At 38.6% G+C, this 21,491-nt stretch overlaps 2 protein-coding genes across 31 annotated transcripts in view; both read left to right on the forward strand.

Moving 5' to 3' along the window:
- The window catches only part of LOC125358678 (sarcolemma associated protein), a 120,980-nt gene extending 103,490 nt beyond the window's left edge, over positions 1–17,490 (forward strand). For 16 of the 30 annotated variants that reach the window (XM_048355996.1, XM_048355995.1, XM_048356012.1 and 13 more), the window contains 5 exons: positions 1,403–1,723; positions 2,974–3,091; positions 6,489–6,660; positions 11,446–11,580; positions 15,637–17,490. In XM_048355996.1, the coding sequence (XP_048211953.1) occupies positions 1,403–1,723; positions 2,974–3,091; positions 6,489–6,660; positions 11,446–11,580; positions 15,637–15,729 (839 nt within the window). In that variant the 3' untranslated portion in view covers positions 15,730–17,490. Of the gene's footprint in view, positions 1–1,402; positions 1,724–2,973; positions 3,092–6,488; positions 6,661–11,445; positions 11,581–13,950; positions 14,041–15,636 lie in introns of all 30 variants that reach the window. The other 14 variants (XM_048355999.1, XM_048356016.1, XM_048355997.1 and 11 more) reach the window with 1 other exon arrangement.
- Positions 17,491–18,842: 1,352 nt separating this feature from the next.
- Positions 18,843–21,266, forward strand: LOC125357941 (PEST proteolytic signal-containing nuclear protein-like). The gene is made up of 2 exons (XM_048354776.1): positions 18,843–18,906; positions 20,742–21,266. The coding sequence occupies exons 1-2, from the start codon at positions 18,843–18,845 to the stop codon at positions 21,179–21,181; spliced, it is 504 nt and encodes a 167-aa protein (XP_048210733.1). The 3' UTR covers positions 21,182–21,266.
- Positions 21,267–21,491: the final 225 nt, after the last annotated feature.

The raw sequence follows: 21,491 nt of genomic DNA on the forward strand, positions 1-21,491 counted from the left end.
ACCAACTAGGGACACACACAAAAGAGAGAATGAATTAAAGATCAGTCTTTTTAATGAACATAGACAAAAAATCCTCAATAAAATACTTGTTAATTGGGCTGTGAATGTGGCTTAGTGGTAGAGTGCTTGCTTAGCATGCATGAAGCTCTCGGTTCGGTTCCTCAGTACCACATAAATAGAAAAGGCCGTAAGTGGCACCATGGCTCAAGTAGTAGAATGCTAGCCTTGAGCAAAAAAAGGCTCAGGGACAGTGCCTAGCCACTGAATTCAAACCCCACAACTGGCAAAAAAAAAAAAAAAAAAAAAAAAAATTCAGATTGCATTATGAGCAGCATTACATATTGGAATTAAACACTTAAAATTTCTAAAATTAAAGCATGGCCATATAAGCCACAGTATAGTTATTTTTATTGAAAAGTCTTCATCAGCAGGAGGACAAATGAATAAAAATATTTTGTTTTAAAACAAGTATATAATACATTTATATGATATATACATATATATCCCTTTTTACTTAATGTTTGTTTTTACATATGTTTTTGAGGATGGGAAAAAAACAGGAATAAATACTGAAACATTAGAATCAGTTTTCTCTGTGTAGAGGAAATAAAGATCAAATGTATTTCCTTTGGATCTGTATTTTGGTTTTCTCTGTATCCAACATGTATTACTTTAAACATTAAAAAGTAATGGCTTTCTAAAAAGACTAGGTCAAAGCCTAACAAAATCAGCAAGTGAGGGTTGGGACAAGGGGAGAGGAGTAGACAAATGAAGGGGGTAAAGGGGAGGAATGCAGTCACAAGTTCACTGTAGTTCTAGGATGTAGCTCAGTGGCAAAGTGCTTGCCTAGCAAGTACAGCCTCCTGGGTTTGATCCCCAGTACCAGAAGAGAAAAAAATATAGTTAAGAATTTAAAATACCAGTAAGAATTTGTTGTATAGACTGGGAATGTGGCTTAGCAGTAGAATGGTTGCCTACATGAGGCCCTAGGTTCGATTCCTCAGCACCACATAAAAAGAAAAAGGCCGAAATGGTGCTGTGGCTCAAGTGGTAGGCCCTGAGTTCAAGCCCCAGGACTGGCAAAAAAAAAAAAAAATTTTTTTTTCATTGTATATACCACAAAGTTAAGAAAAGTTGGGGAAGAGGTGGAAAATGTTGGAGAGGGTGGCATTGTATTCATAAACTGCTGTGTTTAAATGACATCTCCTTCGTACATCTACTTAGTTACTAAAAAAAAAATTAAATCGCTAAGGAAAAATAAATATGAGAACCAAATACCAAAATAATAAAAGAAAGTAACTTTTCACACAAGGCTATGTAGTAGCTAGATCCTATAATGAACTGTTAATTTGTTCTTAATTCCTGTGGACTAAACGAATGATGGATAAATATACTTTTATAGCCCAACTGCAGAGGTTACACATCGATATTGAGAATCTCCGAGAGGAGAAGGATGATGAAATCACAAGCACTAGAGATGAATTGCTGAGTGCACAAGATGAAATTTTGCTCCTTCATCAAGCAGCAGCAAAGGCTGCCTCTGACAGAGACAATGACATTGTTTCTTTACAAGAAGAGCTTAAGAAGGTGCGAAATGAACTTGAGCAGTGGCGGAAAGCAGCATCTGAATATGAGAAAGAAATCGCCAGTCTGCAAAACAGTTTTCAAGTCAAATGTCAACAGTGTGAGGACCAGCAGAGAGAAGAAGCCACAAAGTTGCAAGGTGAGGAAATGTATTTTACTCTTTCCTCAGTTCTTCATGATAGGGCCTCACTGTATTACCAGGCTGGGCTTGAATTCCTGAGCTCAACAGCTGTGTGCTCCACCTCACTTGCTCTTAACCCGTAGCTTAACTCTTTTTTTTTTTTGGCCAGTCCTGGGCTTGAACTCAGGGCCTGAGCACTGTCCCTGGCTTCTTTTTGCTCAAGGCTAGCACTCTGCTACTTGAGCCACAGCGACACGTCTGGCCATTTTTTGTATATATGGTGCTGGGGAATTGAACCCAGGGCCTCATGTATACGAGGAAAGCACTCTTTTTTTTTTTTTTAATTTTATTTATTAATTGAACACAAATTTTTTTGACAAGGTGTTGTGCAAAAAAGGTACAGTTACATAGTAGGGCAGTGTATACATTTCTTGTGATATCTTACGCCCTGTTTTTCTGTCCCTTCTCTAGGCCAGGTAGACATATATACAATATACAATGTATCAAGAACATATACAGTAGCCACGTGGCCACGCCCAAGAAAGTTCGCCTAGGGCTTTAAATGCAATGTCGATATTAGATATGTCGACAGTAGTCTTATATGAACGTACATACATAGCTTTTGAGCTGTTGTATTCCCCTGAGAGGTCAATTTTTGACCTTTATATGTTGAGTAATTGTTTGGTTTTAGTTACATACTGTTGGGTCGCTGCCCCAATCCTGTGGGGAATACTATTTGACAAGCAGTTTTTGGTTTCACAGACTTGGTCTCTACTGTCTCTCCGTCTCCCTTTCTTAACAGTCATATATCAGGGAGATCATGCCCCTTTGTTTTCTGTGTTCTAGGCTACGAGGCAAGCACTCTTGCCACTAGGCCATATCCCCAGCCCTGTACCTTAACTCTTAACCCAATAATATTGTGATTTGTACAGATTGAGTTTTACTATAGCTTCAATTATATAATGGACCCTTAAAAGCTTCATTACTAGGTCTATGGATATGTTCTTGAAGTCTGTAAGTTCTGTAATAAATTTTAATTCTTACAATCTTATACTTTCTAATACTGTTTAAGTTGTTTGTCTTAAAACAGTAATGTAGAAAAACACTACTCGGGTTTAAAGTGATAGCACTTTGTGGTATAGCTGCAAAGTACTGGGAATCAAAGAAATCTGCGTGCCTTTAAGGGGGAGGAAGTGTATCCTCTGAAATATTTTCTTCTATCCTTTAGATTATGATAGAATTTATGTTCCTATTATTAATTATTTTAGGTGAACTAGAGAAGCTGAGAGAGGAATGGAATGTATTGGAAACCGAATGCCATTCTCTAAAAGAGCAAAATGTTTTGCTGTCATCAGAACTGCAGCGTCAAGAAAAAGAATTGCACAAGTATGCAAAAGCTTTCTTTTTATAGCTTTAAAATATTCATCTTAAACTTTTATCTAAGTGCAGTTTAATTTTTATACTTAAATACCTTTGGGAAACAAAATATCAGCCAAACTCTGGTTATCTAGCAGGCTACTCATGCTCAATAAGTACTTGATGGTTTGTTTTTCCTATCATCATCACCATCCTACTTGACTTCATCTTGGTCTACCTGTGGACTATAGGTTCTTTAAATTCTCCCTCCCCCTCCACGAAGCCCTGAACAGTAGAGTTTATTATCAGTAACTGAGCTTCTCTTTTAAAATAAATGACAATAAATTTCAAATACAAAGTTTAATCTTTCATACCAGTGACCTTGGTATGAAATTCAGCTTCTGAATTTCAAAGAGGCTGAGACTAGGGATGTGGCTCACTAGCACAGTCCTTGCATCTGGGTTTGATACATAGCAACACCAAAAAAAAAAAAAGTGAATTTCAAGCTGCTATGTAAAAATAGTAATATAAACCAGGCCTCAGTGGCTCATGCCTATAATACTAGCTACTCTGCAGCCTGAGATCTGAGGATCAAGCAAGGTTCAGAGCCAGCTCAGGTAGGGAAGTCCATGAGACTCTTATCTCCAATTAACCACCAGAAAATCAGAAGTGGCACTGTGGCTCAAGTGATAGAGCACTAGCCTTGAGCTGAAGAACTCAGGGACAGCACCCAGGCCCTGAGTTCAAGCCCTATTGCTGACAAAAAAATATACATAGTAATATATAACTTAAAATTTCTCTAAAGCCAGTTAAATCTTTCTAGAACCTTGCAAATAAACTGATAAATACCTTAGATTTGTTCCCACAAATTTATAAATGATGTTTGCATTCTATTTCAGTTATGAAGCAGTATGTGTTTCTTATGAAAACTCAGTCTTAGTGCCCTCTCTCAGCATACCAAAAGTGGAAGTCGGGAGCTGGGGATATGGCCTAGTGGCAAGAGAGCTTGCCTCGTATACATGAGGCCCTGGGTTCGATTCCCCAGCACCACATATACAGAAAATGGCCAGAAGTGGCGCTGTGGCTCAAGTGGCAAAGTGCTAGCCTTAAGCAAAAGGAAGCCAGGGACAGTGCTCAGGCCCTGAGTCCAAGGCCCAGGACTGGCCAAAAAAACAAAAACAAACAAAAAAAAAACAAAAGTGGAAGTCGTCACTTTCTTGTTACCCTTCTGTTTATATTCCTAGAACCATTTTAAGGTTAGCAAAAAACAAAATAAGTTTTAAGAGAAAATAAAAGAGATGAGACTACTCTGTACATCTCTTTGACAATAATTTTTTTTAAAAGAGATGAGACTAGATACCTCAGAAAATTATTATCTTTATTATGTATTTATTAAAGGAATTGCAATGTTGATTTTAAAATTTACAACATATAAAAGGCTAGAATTAGTTGGAGGAATATTTATTCTCCAAAGCCCTCATGATACCTAGTACTCTCAATATAAATATCTAGTAAGCACTTCTGTTTTGTTTTCTCTTCCACTGTTATGACTTCCCTTAGTCTTTCACTTAATGTATATATATATATTACTTTTTTTTTTTTTTTTGGTGCCAGTCCAGGGGATTTCAGGGCCTGGGCACTGTTACTGGACTAGTTTGCTCAAGGCTAGGGCTCTACCACTTAAACCACAGCTCTGTTTCTAGCTTTTATGATGGATAATTGGATATAAGAGTTTTACGGACGTTCCTGCCTGGTCTGGCTTCAAACTGTGATCCTCAAATCTCAGCCTCCCAAGTAGTTAGAATTATAAGTATAAGCCATCACTGTGTATATTACTTTCTTGAATGTGTTAAGTTTGTAAAGGTAATTTTAAAATATGATTAATCAGTCAGTGAGCCAGTGGCTCATGCCTGTAATCCTAACTACTCAGGAGGCTGAGATCTAAGGATTGTGGTTCAAAGCCAGCCAGTGCAGGCCAGGGCAGGAAAATCTGTGAGACTCTTATCTCCAGTTAACCACCAGAAAACTGGAAGTGGCACTGTGGCTCAAGTGGTAGAGCACTAGCCTTGAGATGAAGAGCTCAGGGACAGCTCCCAAGCCCAGAGCTCAAGCCCCATGACCAAAAAAAAAGGTTTTTTAAATGTATATGATTAATCAAAACAAAGGCCAAAAATGTGTGTGTGTGTGTGTGTGTGTGTGTGTGTGTGTGTGTGTGGTCATCTGTGTAGTATCATCTTTGGACAAATTGTGTGTAATGAGGTGTGTATAAAATGATAATATTAATTGTATCAAGGGGTTTCACCATGGTATTTTACACATGTATATACTGTATTGTAATCAGAATAATCCCCTTTTGTTGCTTACTCTTTTACCATCTCTCTCGTCCCCTGTTGTTTAACAAATATCACCTCAGAAAATGTTTATTGCCAGTAAGTAACTTGTTCAACATCCCACAGGTAAACAGTGGCAGGGCCAGGTCTAGATCCTGCTTCTTAGTTCTTCTTATTTGTCTTTACTTGAGTTGGCAGTGGCTCCTATGCTTTTAGTTCCTGACCTCCATCCTAGTTGTCAAATACTTAACCTTATAAGAAAATAGTTAAAAATTGGGTGGGTGCTGGTAGCTCACACCTGTAATCCTAGCTACTCAGGGGGCTGAAATCTGAGGATTGCAATTCAAAGCCAGCCCCAGCAGGAAAGTCCATGAGCCTTTTACCTCCAAATAAACTATAAAAGAAGAAGAGGCCGGAAATGGTGCTGTGGCTGAAGTGGCAGCATGCTAGCCTAACCAAAGAAGCTCAGGGACAGCACCCAGACCCTGAGTTTAAGCCCCAGGAATGGCACAAAAAAGAGAAAGAAAATAGTTGAAATAAGTGTATTTTTGTATATTTGTGATATAATTAATATAATTTAATATGTCATTATATAGTTATTGCCATTTAAAAATTTTTCAGCCTTTGTGAATAATTGTTAGCACATAGCTGTACACTGTAGGGTTTTTTGTTGTTGTTTGTTTTGTTTTTGCCAGTACTGAGGTGTGAACTCAGTGCCTCAAGCTCTTGCTCAGCTTTTTCAGTCAAAACTGGTACTCTTCTACTTGAGCTGCATCTCTATTTCTGTTTTCTGGTTATTTGGATATAAGAATCTTTTAAGACTTGTCTGCCCATACTGGCTCTGAATTGCAATCCTCAAATCTCAGCCTTCTGAGTAGCTAGGATTCTAAGCATGAGCCACTGGTACCCAGCTTTGTAGGGGATTTTAAAGAGTATTTTAGTGCTTTCTATTTATTGAAATGTCTTATTCTCTTTTTTCCCCATATTTTTTCCCCTCTGAAATCCACTCCATCTCACCTGGTGATATGTTTAAGAAATCAAAATTCTGTATCTCATTTCTGCCTGTGAATAACCACTTGTCAATGTTTACATTGCAGTTCTCAAAAGCAGAGTTTAGAGCTCACAAGTGATCTCAGCATCCTTCAGATGACCAGGAAAGAGCTTGAGAACCAAGTGGGATCCTTGAAAGAACAACATCTTCGAGACTCGGCTGATTTAAAGACTCTTCTCTGTAAGGCTGAAAACCAAGCAAAGGATGTACAGAAAGAGGTAAAGCGAAAAGACATTATGAGCCCTATTATGGTTGGACTTAAAACCAAAAGCAAATCAAATATCCATGCTAGTTAGAAATGAAGGGAAGCAGAAGTCACATTAACTGTCACAAAGTTGACATGTGGAGCATCAGTCACTGTGTGGTGATTTCTAGTTTTGTACCTTGGTCCATATGTGGAGAATTCATTAGGAAGGTTTGGCTCAAAAATATAAACACATGAAATTGCTTTTAAATTTTTCCTTGCCTGTTAGTTGACCTATATGAGAAGCTTTTTTGTATCAGATCACTTGATGCATTGTATAGCTTTCAAAGACAGTGGCATATTTAAATCAAAATACTTTTGAAAAGGAAAATGAAGATATGCTACTTTGCTAGAGCCACATCCTCTAGTCAAACTAGCTTAAATACTTAATTCAAATTCACTTCACAGCCAAGCATCCAAATACATGCTATGACTTCTTACCTTGCCCCCTACCCACTTTTCATCTTTTTCCCAAATACACACACCCAGTTTTTATGTCATTTTGCTGAAAACTTTGACTTAGATAGCTTTTTTTAAAGTTATGTTAAAGGAGCTTGAGAAAAATAATAGTAGCCAGGGGCTAGTGACTCATGCCTATAATCCTAGCTACTCAGGATGCTGACATTTGAGGATCCTAGCATGAAGCCAGGCAAGGCAGAAAAATCTGTAAGACTATCTCCAGTTAACCAGCAAAATAACTGGCCAGGTGCTGCTGGTTCACATGTATAATACTAGCTACTTAGGAGGCTGAGATCTGAGGATCTCCATTTGAAGACAGCCTGGCCAGAAAAGTCATGAGACTCTTATCCCCAATAAACTACTTAGAAAAAGCCAGAGTGGTGCTGTGGCTCAAGTGGTAGAGTGCTAGCCTTGAACAAAAGTAGCTCAAGAACAGTACCCAGGTCCTGAGTTTAAGCCCCAGGACTGGCACAGATTTTTTTTAAATGCTGAACTGGAAATGTGGCTCAAGTGGTAGAGCACATATCTTGAGAGGAAAAAAAGAAGAAAACAACAAGCAGAAAGCTGGGCACCAATGGCTCATGCCCACAATCCTAGCTAATCAGGAAGCTGAGATCTGAGGGTCATGATTCAAAGCCAGCCCAGGCATGAAAGTTTGTGAGACTCTTTTTTTTTTTTTTGCTCAAGGCTAGCACTCTGCCACTTGAGCCACAACACCACTTTCTCTGGCCATTTTCTGTATATGTGGTGCTGGGGAATTGAACCCAGGGCTTCATGTATACAAGGCAAGCACTCTTGCCACTAGGCCATATCCCTAGCAGCTGTGTGAGACTCCTATCTCAAATTAACCACCAAAAAAGCTAGAAGTGGGTCTGTACCTCAAGTGGTGAGTACTAGTGTTTAGGAACATCATTCAGGCTCTTGAGTTCAAGCTCTAAGACCATCACAAAAAAAAAAATGAGCAAGAGCACAAGTTCTTGAGTTCAAACCCCAGTAACCCCCCCCCCCAAGATTATGTTAAGAATGGTGAGGGATGGCTTGAGTAAGACATATGCCCCTCCCCCCCTTCTCTCTTTTCTTTTGGCATCCTGGGGCTTGAACTCAGAGCCTGGGTGCTGTCTCTGAGTTGTTGTTGTTGGATTTTTTTGGTGTGTGTGTGCTCAAGTCTAATGCTCTACCACTTGGGCCACAAGTCCACTTACAGCTTTTTGGTAGTTTATTAGATTTAAGCGTCTCAAAGACTTAAATGCCAGGGCCAGCTTCCAGCCTTGATCTTCAGATCTCAGCCTCTTGAATAGCTACAATTACAGGCATGAGCCAACTATAGACTCACTTAAAGGAGTTTTTTTTTGTTTTTAATATAAATTGGAAGGAAAGCTAAAGAAACTCTTACCTTAAATAGTGAATTTTTCCAAATTTGTTTTTAGAAGGTCTGTTTAATCACTACAGTTTTTCTGTACACTTACCTTGAAGTGTTACCTTAATTTTGGAAATGATTATTGTTCTTCTGTCTTTATGTTTGTTCCTAAAGAAAAAAACCTGTAACCTACTTTATTTTCATGTAGACATGTTGATTCTGTAATGTGTTCGTCTTTACCTTACTGAGGATATATGTGTTTGGGGGAGAAATCTCACTTTATTTAGAACACAAATTTTGTGCCAAAGAGCATTTCCTAGTATTTAATACTGTAAGCACTTTGTGTTCTTCCAATCCATATGCCATAATTCTTCCAAAACTTGGGAAGAATATTGTGGTTGGAAGATGATTCTGTTGTATATTATTGTGGATGCATTAGATATTTTGTTGCATTATTTATTTATTTGCCTGCTTTTGGTCACTGAACAATCAGTGCAAGATGCTTCTCCTGTTTCCATACATGGCAGTAGCATGTTGTCACAGCATCTAAGTTGTTGATAGTCTTGAATTGCATTAAATGCAGCACATTCAAAAATATGTCTGAGCTTGTCAGTATGTTTCTTTCCTATTTTCTTGTTCACTGTTTTCCATTGTGAAATGATTTATAGTCATCATATTCCTTTGTAATGTGAAATTATTCTGTTTGTCCTGATGTTAACGTATTGGATTCTAGTCTGTAACTGAAATATTCTTTAATGAGTTTCTTATCACTGTGTAATCCACTGCAAATATATTCCTACCTTCTAGTACTGCACACTTACTCCCCTTCATTTTGCCTTTGTTCTCCTTTTCTCAGACTCATGCTTAATATGCACAGTGTCATGATTATGTATCTTCAGCACTGTAACAAGCTAAACTATTACAAGCCCAGATATAATTGTCTTTATGAAGAAGAACTAAGGTGTTGGTAATATTACATGACATTTCTCTCTTAATCAGGAACAAACTCATTTCTTACCTCAGAGTTAGAAAGCAAGATGGCACAAAAATAGTATCTAAGCAAGGTATGAAATTCAGCCTGCAGAAGGTGACCTTTGTCCTGCTAAATGTGATGCATGTGACAGCTTTAATATGAATAGTTAACAATCAAAATATATGAGAAAAGCACATTTTAGTGCTCAATATTAAAAGAAAAATGGTATGTCATCTTTACATTTGATTTTAGAAATCGTCTTTATATTTCAATGTAGTAGGAATATCTGTAATTTAAAGAGTTTGTCTGAGTGTCATGCCTGAAATCTTGAGGCAGTAGGATCAAGGCCCGTTGGAGCTATGTAGCAAAAAGAAACGAAACCAAGAGTTCATAAAACATTGAGCATGCAAATCTACCTTGCAAAGAAAGACTGGCTCAAGTTGTTTGGCTTCACTGTCTTGTGGTGGAGCCAGAGTCCTCTCCATCTACCCCTCTGCTGGAGGTAAGCGGCAGGCTCTTCCCAACTGAGCTGCTGTCTCATGGTTCTGCTTCATAGCTCCTGGAATGGAGAAATGATTTAAGTGCTTTGATATAAAGGGTGGTCTGAATGTATAAATGGTAGAAAAGTAAGGGAAAATTTTGGCGTCAAAGCACTTTTTGCTGATTCTTTATTAGTCACTGTTAAGAATCAGTTCATAGATCATTGAGTGTTGACTATGTTCTAAGGTGCCGAAACTAGTCTAGGTACACTGACTTTACCTTGGCAGCCTGCCAATAACCTTTTGCCTTCTGGGATAAATCCACATCAACTGTTTTAAAAAAAATTGTCATAAAGCCTGTAAATTTTACTCTTTAGTTCATTCTCTAACTTTCTACCTAGACTCGTTCTGAAAAGGCTGTTAAATAACAATTTTTTTCACATATTCACCCTTTCTGGTGACTATATGTTGACTTTAAACTCTCTGTATCCCCATTTCTGTAATCTTTAAAACATTTCCATCCTTCTTAATAGCTGATTCAAGCATAATGAGCTTCTAGTCATCCTAAAGTGTTTTGCATTTTTCAGCAGCACATCCTTCTGGCTTTTTTAGGTAGTTAATTGGAGACAAGTCTCTGGCCTGTCTCTGAACTACAATCCTCAGATCTCAGCCTTCTTAATAAGTACAGGTGTCAGCCACCACCATCTAGCCCCAGAAACAGAATTTTAAAAATTATTTAAAATTGATAGGTTTTAAGTGGAGAAAGGGAATGTCTACTGAAATCAGCTAAAACAGCTTAGACTTTGCTTTTGTTTGTTGCCAGTCCTGGTGCTTGAACAGCACTGTCCCTAACTTCTTTTTGCTCAAGGCTAGCACTCTACCACTTGAGCCACAGTGCCACTTCTGGCTTTTTCTATATATGTGGTGCTGAGGAATTGAACCTAGGGTGGCACTCTGCCACCAGGCCATAGTCCCAGCCCTTAGACTTTGCTTTTTTACCAGGATATAAACTGAGGCTTATTTTAGTTAGGCTATGGAATTTTTCCTCACCTGCTTTTCTTTTGCTTAGTTTGCAATTTCCAGTATTTGCCCACAACTCACTTGGTGGAAAAAAAATGACTTTTTATATTAGATAACAGAATGGTATCCTCTGTTGATTATTCTCAACTCTTGGAATAGAAAATTCTTACATAGAATCAAGTCAACACTAAAGAGTTCTTACTATGAGTCCAAATGATTCCTATATTCCTTAAAATAAAAAGATTTTACTTTGGTGTTGAAGGCAACTAAATAAGGGTCTGGCATAGAAGCCTAACTAGAGTTGGAGGCATGGCTTAGGTGGAAGAGTGGCAGCCAATTAGCAAAATCAAGCATCAGATAACAAGTTTGAGTCCTGGTCTTGAGGGGGAAAAAAAGAGAAGCCTAACTAGAACCATAAGTTCATACCCATTTTAAGTCAAGTCTGCACACTCTTTTTTTCTTTGCCTTTAGTATGAAAAGACACAGACTGTACTCTCAGAACTGAAGTTGAAGTTTGAAATGACTGAGCAGGAAAAGCAATCAATCACAGATGAGCTCAAACAATGTAAAGACAACCTGAAGCTGCTCCGAGAGAAAGGAAATAATGTAAGTCTTTGCCAACTTGGCTTAGTTTTGACTGAGAAGAAGGTGAGGAACTTGAAATTGATTTTCAGAGGACTTTATTACTGATTTTGGAAACTAGTGGTTAGAATTCAGGTCTATGATGGAATAATTGTGATGTCAGAGTTTTTCATAAGGATTTGCCCCTTTAACTTGTATCCCTAAAAGAGCCTAAGGACCACCTGGAAGAAGAATCTTGTTTACCATTAAACAACTTGCTCAAGAACTTTTTCCAGATGAGTGTGAAGTTCTGTCACTGAAGCTATCATCTGGTTCTTATTTCTTCCTTGCTAGGAAATGAAGCGTTGTACCACCAGAGGCTCATGTAATGAAAAGTAGTATGTGTGGATCCTTACCATTTGGTTATATCAGAAAAGAGAAATTTAGATTTAAGATGGTTGCCATTTAATATTAATAATGTACATTCCTAAAAAGCCTGTTGTCTGACACCCTATTAGGACTAGGAAATAATTGGTGGATTTCTGTAGGGCTTTCTAGATGTGTTTGTGAGGCAGACATGAGGTTGAATAGATGGAAGAATGTTTTGCTATAAATTGAGTTTGGTGGTATTTGTTTTTCACTTGGTAAGATAGTCTTTAAAAAGATGTTATACTAAATAAATGTCATGTTGTATGTTTTGGTGGTCACTGCCTTTTGTGGGCTCTAACTGGTGGATGTTCATTGTGGTTGGTTGTGCTCTGACTTATTACAAAAGTCTGTCACAGCTTGGACACTGCAGTGGATGTAAGCCACATGCTTCCTGTGGAAGAAGACACTCTGCTTAACTTGCAACAAACACAAGTGCAAAAGAGTGATATTGCATGGCCATCCAATTGTGCAGTTGTATTCTGAATGCTCATGAGTTGTGTCTAGCTGTCTTTGCTTCAGAAAGTCATAGATTTTAGACAGTAAAGGATTCCTGCTTATGTAGAAGCCTTTTAGAAATTGATGAATTGAATAAGAAGGCTTTATGCTAAGCAAAAATGGATTGCATTAATTTATGTTAAAAGTAGATTACAGAATTCTAAAATCAGATCACAGTGGTTGATTACTTTGTTCTTTTGTATTAATCCATATACCTCTGATTATAGAATTTCAGTCTACCTTCTTCTAAGTTAACCTATGAAGACATCTAGCATAGTCAGAATGGACCCCCTCCCCAGTATTTATAGTGATAAAAAATTTATATTTTACCTTAGGGTGAGTTTCCCTTTGTTGTGACACTTAAAAACTCAATCAGAACTGGCTCAATCAGAGGCATGGCTCAAGTGGTAGAGATCCAGCATTTCACTAAAGGGTAGCACTCTACTATCCTACCAAATGAGAGCACGAGGCCCTGAGTTCAAGCTCCCACACTGAAACAAATAAATAAATTTCTTCCTGAAACTAAGCTGCCTATCCTTATATACCAAATGTTTATCATACTTGGTTTTTTTGGTCCAGTCCTGGGTCTTGGTGCTGTCCGTGGCTTCTTTTTGCTAAAGGCTAGTACTCTGCCACTTGAGCCACAGCGCCACTTCTGGCTTTTTCTATATATGTGGTGCTGAGGAATTGAACCCAGGGTTTCATGTGTACAAGGCAAGCACTCTTGCTGCTAGGCCATATTCCCAGCCCTTTATCATACATTATTTCACATTCTTGCCTAATTTAAGTACACTATCACAGGGCACTTTTTTTTTTTTTTTTTTTTTTTTTGGCCAGTCCTGGGGCTTGGACTCTGGGCCTGAGCACTGTCCCTGGCTTCCTTTTGCTCAAGGCCAGCACTCTGCCACTTGAGCCACAGCACCACTTCTGGCCATTTTCTGTATATGTAGTACTGGGGAATCGAACCCAGGGCCTCATGTATATGAGGCAGGCACTCCTGCCACTAGGCCATAACCCCAGCCCCAACAAAGGGCACTTTTTAAGCCTGCAAGAAATACCTCCTCAAAAGCAGAAGAGTTTTAAGTGGGGAAAGGAAAAGGTTTTGATGGAAGAGTAAAATAAATCTTAGCTATTACCAAAGAAGTATATATATTATCCAATAATGAATTTCAGATATGGAACAAAGATAATAAAATATTATGAATCAGAGCATCACTTGAAGTGTTTCATTGCTCTGTCTTAATGTGCGCTGTTTCATTAGTGTACCCATAATGACCTTTTAAATTGCTAGTTTGCCAACCTAAGTAACACAATTTGTCCTTCTAGATTGTGTTAGATGTCTTTAAAATGTTTGAATCAGTGTGAAATCTGAGTGATACACTTCTATGACCTTAGTTTTCCTTTCCTTCCTCCCACCCCCCTGGGGTCTAAATCATCTTATCTCATTTTTTCATAGCATAAAATGATTTTAATATCCCTTCCCTTCTTTAGCCTTCCATATTACAACCCGTCCCAGCCGTATTCATCGGCCTATTCCTGGCTTTCCTGTTTTGGTGTTTCGGTCCATTGTGGTAGAGAAAGGTACAAGCACTACTGTTGAGTCCTTGTCTGTATGTCCCCGTCACCTGTTTGTGCCATATTTGTAATATAGTGCATGGCAAAACCACACGGGTGTTTTTGTTAGCTGAAGCAAACCCTTCATTTAGTATGCCATGTATTTGTGTCATACCAATGAACAATCAACTAATCACTTAACATTTTGTCTTGTTTCTTTTGTAGTAATGCTAACCCTAAATTAATTCCAACGTAACCAGTTGTTAATATGCTTCCTTTAACTGAGTCTTTATCTCTAGCAAACTGGAGTAAACAGTATCAACAATATTCATATCCCCTTCCCAATTATATGTTTATTCAGATTTGAATGAGAAATGAAGAGTTTGCATCTTTGAAGTTTTTAGCAGCTTTCTTCTCCCTCTTTTCTTCCCTCTTACCTTTTTACAGTGTAGAGTTTCTTTGTTGCAACCATTTGCCTGTTTCATCTCTGGCTATAAATATGAAAGATAATAAAAGATACAGGCCTCTGAAAGTTTTTTTGTTTTGTTTTTTTGCCAGTCCTGGGCCCTGAGCTCAGGGCCTGAGCGCTGTCCCTGGCTTCTTTGTGCTCGAGGTTACCACTCTACCACTTGAGCCACAGCGCCCCTTCTGGCTGTTTTCTATATATGTGGTACTGGGGAATCGAACCCAGGGCTTCATGTATACGAGGCAAGCGCTCTTGCCACTAGGCCATATTCCTAGCCAGGCCTCTGAAAGTTAACAGGTCATAGGCCATCTATGCTAGCCTCTAACTGGCACACATATGAGCAGAACATATGAAATGATCATGTAACTTCATTGCATTAGACAAAATCTTTAACAGTGTCAGAGGATCTAGCTAATGATATTTTTTTTTTCCATCCTGACTCTGACCTGATTTTGTTGTCTGTGGTTGTTGAGTTAGAGAATCAAAGGGTAGACCATTTTCTTTTTTTTTTTATTTGTTTTGTTTTTGTTGCCAGTCCTGGGGGCATGGCCTCAGGGCCTGAGCACTGTCCCTGGCTTCTTTTTGCTCAAGGCTAGCACTCTACCTCTTGAGCCACAGCGCCACTTTCGGCTTTTTTCTACATATGTGGTACTGAGGAATCCATCCTAGGGCTTCATGTATATGAGGCGAGCACTTTACCACTGGGCCATATTCCCAGCCCGGGTAGACCATTTTCTTTTTATTCCCTTAGCCATAGACTCTGTATAGAACTATGCTAACATGTGAGTCTGGTGTTCATCAGGAAATAAACACTTCGGGCAAAAACATACAGCAGGCATCACTTATATTGGAATCTATGGATGTCATAGTAAATAAAGCAGGCAAAGCCCAGAGGGTATTTAGAAGTCACTGAAAACTTCCCAGGTTTTTCCTGGGATGCATTGAACTTCCCAGCATTGGTCCTGCTGTTACAGCCCTGCTTTTCCTTGCATTTGCTCTCTTCTTTCCTTTTTTTCTGACACTTTATTCTTACAATGCAAGGACAAGATTTTTTTCCAATATTCTGTTAAGCATTCAGGACTCCCTGGAATCAAGGGGTTACTAGGTATGAAAAGAGGGGAGAATGTGATATTGACTCTTGGTTTCTTTCCACACAGAAACCCTGGCCCTGGATGCCCATGTTGGCTGCCCTGGTTGCGGTGACAGCCATCGTGCTGTATGTGCCAGGTCTTGCCAGAGCTTCTCCGTGAGAGTGTTCCTTGAGTCTGTACACCGCCCGCCCTCTAGAAGCTGGCATCACACTCATGCTGGAGACAAACAGAACCATTTTCTTCCTTTTTACCTCTTAAATCAGCAAAGTGCAAGAATACAGCTATAGGGTCATTGCTTTAAATTATATAAAGTGTATCTGTCTATAGAGAGGATATAAAAGTGTGACTTTATTCTACTGTAAGCAATAATTTGCTTGTAATTTTTCATGTAATTTTTAAATTAGTATGTTGAGATTCTGAATATTATGGTGGCCTAAAGTAGGCTTCTTGGTACACCAAATTATTTATACCATTAAATTTATGGGTATTTTACTCTGAATTCTGATGGCCAGATAATTCATTTTTCTGATTTGATAACTACCCAAACCAAACAAGCAACATATACATGGGAAGAGAGGCCCTGTGTGCTCAGTGCCTATCAGTTTGAAATGTATACACATATATATAGATATATTTTTTACATATTTACGCCATTTTTACTTGTTATAAAACCACTGAGCTATTGGGAACAAGATTTAGAGACAACTATTTGTGTGAATTTTTTTTTTAAGGAAAAATACATTTGGATAATATTCTGTTATAGTGATAATTTGGGGAATATGTGCACATTTGTTCAGCCTTAATGTGACTTGAAGATGTAGAGGACATCAACTTAGAAAAACTTTCCATGAGAGTGTGTATTTTCTTGAGCAAACTGAAGTATTTTGGGAGCAAAAACAGTAATTACACAATTTCAGTGCAGTCAACCAAACTGTTGAGTCAATTGGAATGTAATTTATTAAACCTCATGTATTTAAAGAGATATTTTCTTTGAAAGCCAAGTTACTTTCTCATATACAACATTTTAGAAAGCATGATTTTTTTTTCTGTCATCTTTTCCTCCAAGCATGTTTAATTGAAGAAAGATTTATATCTTTTTAGATAAGCTTTTATTGACTTAATTTGGTTATGATGTTTCCGAACTAATTCACATCAAGGTGAGCTCTTGTTACCTACCCACAGATTTCCGGTCAGGTATGCAAATGGTTATTTTCTTTTGTTCTTGTTAATTGGGACTTTATGTTAATTAGAAGCACTGTTCCCAAGATTGGTAGTGTTCCAATCACAGTGAAGCACCTAAACACTGCTTGATATTATAAATTTTAAAACACAGAAGTGAAAGCTTAGCTATGGTTATGTGCAGCACCATAGTTATGTCAGTAAAGTTTATTTAGGTCAAAGAATGTCCTAAGGCATCGGTAAAGACTGGGGGGGAAAGTCAGTGATTTGGATTCAATGTTCTGTGGAAATACATAGATCTAGGCAGATGATGAAATGGGAGTTTAGGGTATAATTTGCCTTGTGATGTTTGCCAGTCATTGTTTATATTTTAAAAGTTATGTTTTTAAGCTACTTGGGATTGCTGTTGGGAGGATCACTAGGTTTATGGAGGAATTAGTCACAAATGACTTATAGAAAATACTGTCATATAGTTGATTTCATCATTTTCTGTTGCAGGAAGCCACTCCACCACAGAATGCTAATATGCCAGTGGTACCCAGTACCTCTTGTATATAGGTTATTGCAAATATTGTTCTGAAATGCTTAACTTCAAAATTACATTTTTTAAAGTAAATAATTGTTTGAAATCTATTTTGTAAAGATATAAAGTACAATAGAATTTCTGGAGTACAGATTAAACTATTTGCACTAACACACGTGATGTGCATGATTTAATAAAATAACTTTACTCTCCCTATGCATGTTTGAGTTGGATATCATTGAAATTCTTGCTTTGGACTCTACTATTTGGTTGTTCATAGTCTTTGCTTGAAGTGGCTCTATGCAACATAATATATTGGTGTTCTTCAGCATTTAAAAGAAAATGCAGGTGGGCACTGGTAGCTCACTCCTGAGATCTGAGGATTGCAGTTAGAAGCCAGCCTGGGCAGGAAAGTCCATGAGACTTTCTTCTCCAGTTAATTGACCAAAAAGCCAGAAGTGGAACTGTGGCTTAAAATAGTAAAATGCTAGCCTTGAGTATAAAAGCTCAGGGACAGAGCCCAGTCCCTAAGTTCAAGCCCCAGGACCAACACAAAGGAAAAGAAAACACAGAGTTGTTTACTCTGAGTTATATCATCAGCCTTTTATTTAACTTCTCTAATTTTTCCCCTCTTAGTATGGCTATTGTCAAAATGTAACCCACTTGCCAGGAAAGGCTCATTAAATGTAAGTTCCAATATAAAAAAATAATTACTTGGTTAACTTTGAATAAAGTTGTTTTGTATTTACTTCAGTTTTTCTCAAGAAGATAAATGAGTATATTCATCAGCAATGTGTCCAGATTTGTGAAGTTTGCTTTGAAGTTAAAGAGAGGAGTATTCCGGTGAAATTTTAAACATAGCAGTTAAAAACTGAATAACCCACCAAGCACCAGTGTCTCACACCTGTAATTCAAGCTGCTTGGGAGACAGAGATCTGAGGATCATGGTTTGAAGCCAGCCCAGACAGGAAAGTCTGTGAGATTCTCTGCTTTTTTTTTTGTTTTGTTTTGTTTTGGCCAGTCCTGGGCCTTGGACTCAGGGCCTGAGCACTGTCCCTGGCTTCTTCCCGCTCAAGGCTAGCACTCTGCCACTTGAGCCACAGCGCCGCTTCTGGCCGTTTTCTGTATATGTGGTGCTGGGGAATCGAACCTAGGGCCTCGTGTATCCGAGGCAGGCACTCTTGCCACTAGGCTATATCCCCAGCCCTCTCTGCTTTTTTTTAATTTAATTTTTTTATTGTTATTATAAAGACAATGTACAAAAGGTTATAGCTACTTAAGTCAGGTAAAGAGTGCATTTCTTTTTGAACAATATTACCCTTCCCTTGCCATGAGACTTTATCTCCAATAAACTACCAAAAAAAGCCAGAAGTGGAGCTGTGCTCCAGTGATAGTGTTAGCCTTGAGAAAAAAACCTCAGTGACAGTGCCCAGGGCCTGAGTTCCAGCCCCAGAACCATCTCACACACTCACACACACACACACACACACACACACACACACACACACACACACTAATAATTTAATAACCCTATCATGTATATTTAGGAATTATTTGAAGGTGCTACATAATGGGGATAGAAGATGAAAAGAATTGTATTGTCACCTTGCCCTTTAGTGGCTTTGTTACCTTGAGTAAATGATTTCTTTCCTGAGTCTCCACTTCCTCATCTATGTTTATAAAGTATGGCAAATAATGCTTTTTATTTGTGGTGGTACTGTGAAGATTAAAAATATAACCTATGTGAAGTACAATTACTGTGATAAGTGTTTCTGAGAATGCTTACTGAAAAATTATTGCAAATACCAAAGTTTTAGGTGAACTAGTACATCTGTTTTAAGTCATTTGAATGACTTGCCTATTCAGAATTTCTGTGTGCATGAATGAGATGATTTTAACATTATGAACTCCAAGAAAACACCATCACCTTGTTGAGGAAGTAATATGCTTACTTGGGTAATAAGCCAATTGCTCCTCGCAGTTTAGAATTTCAGTTGTAACCACATTCAGGGCCACTTCACCCACTGGTGTGGTGTAGACCATTCCCATCGCTGTATGATCAGAAGTTTTCCACAACTAGTAGTGCATGGTTCTGCTTCAGTTACTACCCCAGTTACTTTGGCTGCTTCTTCCAGTGATTACATATCTATAAGTGTATACATAGAATTAGAATGCTAGAGAAACCTTTCATATTCTACTCTCACCTTTTGCTTATCAGGGAAAAGTTGCAGAGAGTTTTTGACTTGGAATAATAAAGTTGAGGACCAAGATTTTCTCTTTTTTCCCTGCTTCTCTCCGGGTCTCAATGACTGTATATATATTTATTTAGCAAATACTGGATGTCTGATATGTACTGTTCCAGATCCTGGCAGTACTTACTCCCTGTGCTCAGAGGGCTTTGAACATAGAGGGCAAACGCAGACAAGGAAGCACCCTATAGACACTGCAGTGCAGTAGAAGACACAGGAGCTGTGGAGCCACCGAGAAAGGGTGTATTTCCTCTCAGTGTCAGCCACACAGTCATCCAAGCCAAGGATAGCCAGCTGCGGAGCCAAAGGTGAGTTGTGCCTCTGGATGGTGGGGGAACAGAACAGATGTGGTTTCTCTTGAAGTACTTGACTTTAAAAACCATGAAGGGGGCTGGGAATATGGCTTAGTGGTAGAGTGCTTTCCTAGTATGCACAAAGCCCTGGGTTCAATTCCTCAGCACCACATAAAGAGAAAAAGCTGGAAGTGGCGCTGTGGTTCACACGGTAGAGTGCTAGCCTTGAGCATAAAAAAGAAGCCAGGGACAGTGCTCAGGCCCTGAATCCAAGCCCCAAGACTGACCAAAAAAAACAAACATGAAGGGCTGAGCTTGATTATCTTGGAAAAGACACTGCAAATGGGAAGCACTTTTTTTTTCCAATTTTAAAACAGTTTTGGTGTGTACTAAATTTACATAGTGAGATTAATGACATTTCCATACATCCCAGCCACCTCACTGAAAGGAAGCTCCTGTGGATGAGCTGAGACATGGATTGATGAATCCACTAATAGACTGGAGGCATATGTTTACTGTGTCTTGCCTACTCAGTGGATTACACAGCTATGTATTTTATCCTGCAGCTAAGTATGTTTCCAGACCACATCTTATGATATATGATTTGCTACCTTGTTATAGAAGATATTGAAGAGGGCTGGGAATATGGCCTAGTGGCAAGAGTGCTTGCCTCCAACACATGAAGCTCTCGGTTCGATTCCCCAGCACCACATATATGGAAAACAGAAGGGGCGCTGTGGCTCAGGTGGCAGAGTGCTAGCCTTGAGCAGGAAGAAGCCAGGGACAGTGCTCAGGCCCTGAGTCCAAAGGCCCAGGACTGGCAAAAAAAAAAAAAAAAAGAATAAAAAAGACATTGAAGATAAGAAAGGCCACAGTGGGGAAAATGGCGGATGGGAAGGCGGGGAGGAGAAGCCTGAAAAGCCGTAGCGAAGTGGAGCCTCCAGAGTAATGGAGGGGAAAGTTCCAGTCGCAGTGTTGAGAAGCGATCAGCTGAAGAAGAAACTGCAGACCTCCCAACAAAACCTACAAAGATCTCCAAGTTTGGATTTGCCATAGGTAGTCATACAACAAAGAAACCATCAGCCATATTCATTAAACTTGGATCAACTAAGCCCAAGGAAAGTGTTCCAACTCTTGCTCCAAAAACCCTTTCAGTAGCAGCAGCTTTTAATGAAGATGAAGATAATGAGCCAGAGGAAATGCCTCCAGAAGCAAAGATGAGAATGAAGAATATTGGAAGGGATACACCAACATCGGCTGGACCAAACTCCTTCAATAAAGGAAAGCATGGGTTTTCTGATAACCAGAAGCTATGGGAACGAAATACAAAATTTCATCTGGGAAATGTCCATGACCAAGACAATTAAATGATGTGTTTTGAAATTGGGGCATGGGGTGGGTGTAAAGTTAAAAGGAACAGTTTCCTTTTTAAAAGAATGGTAATAAGACTATCTTTGGAGCCACTTTTTCTTTTTTTTTAAAGATTGGTACACTAATGAGAGTTTGAAATTAAAACCTATCAAGAAGACAGGAACATTGAGAATAAAAGGGCAAAAGGGGCCAGAGAAAAGTAACAGTAAGGAAACATGAATTGTGTTGTGACCATGTAATGAGACACTATTCAACAATTAAAGAATTGAGTTTATATCTATTCCAATGGAGTAGAAACTATTGAAT

This window comes from Perognathus longimembris, chromosome 10 (genome assembly GCF_023159225.1).
Source record: "Perognathus longimembris pacificus isolate PPM17 chromosome 10, ASM2315922v1, whole genome shotgun sequence".
Lineage (NCBI taxonomy): Eukaryota > Metazoa > Chordata > Mammalia > Rodentia > Heteromyidae > Perognathus > Perognathus longimembris.

What these genes read in the sequence shown, in the direction of transcription:
- LOC125357941 (XM_048354776.1), top strand. Translation starts at nt 18,843, where the DNA reads ATGGGGATAGAAGATGAAAAGAATTGTATTGTCACCTTGCCCTTTAGT. An exon ending in TAGTGGCTTTGTTACCTTGA is followed by an intron (nt 18,907 to 20,741) that starts GTAAATGATTTC and finishes GAAAAGCCGTAG; the next exon opens with CGAAGTGGAGCCTCCAGAGT.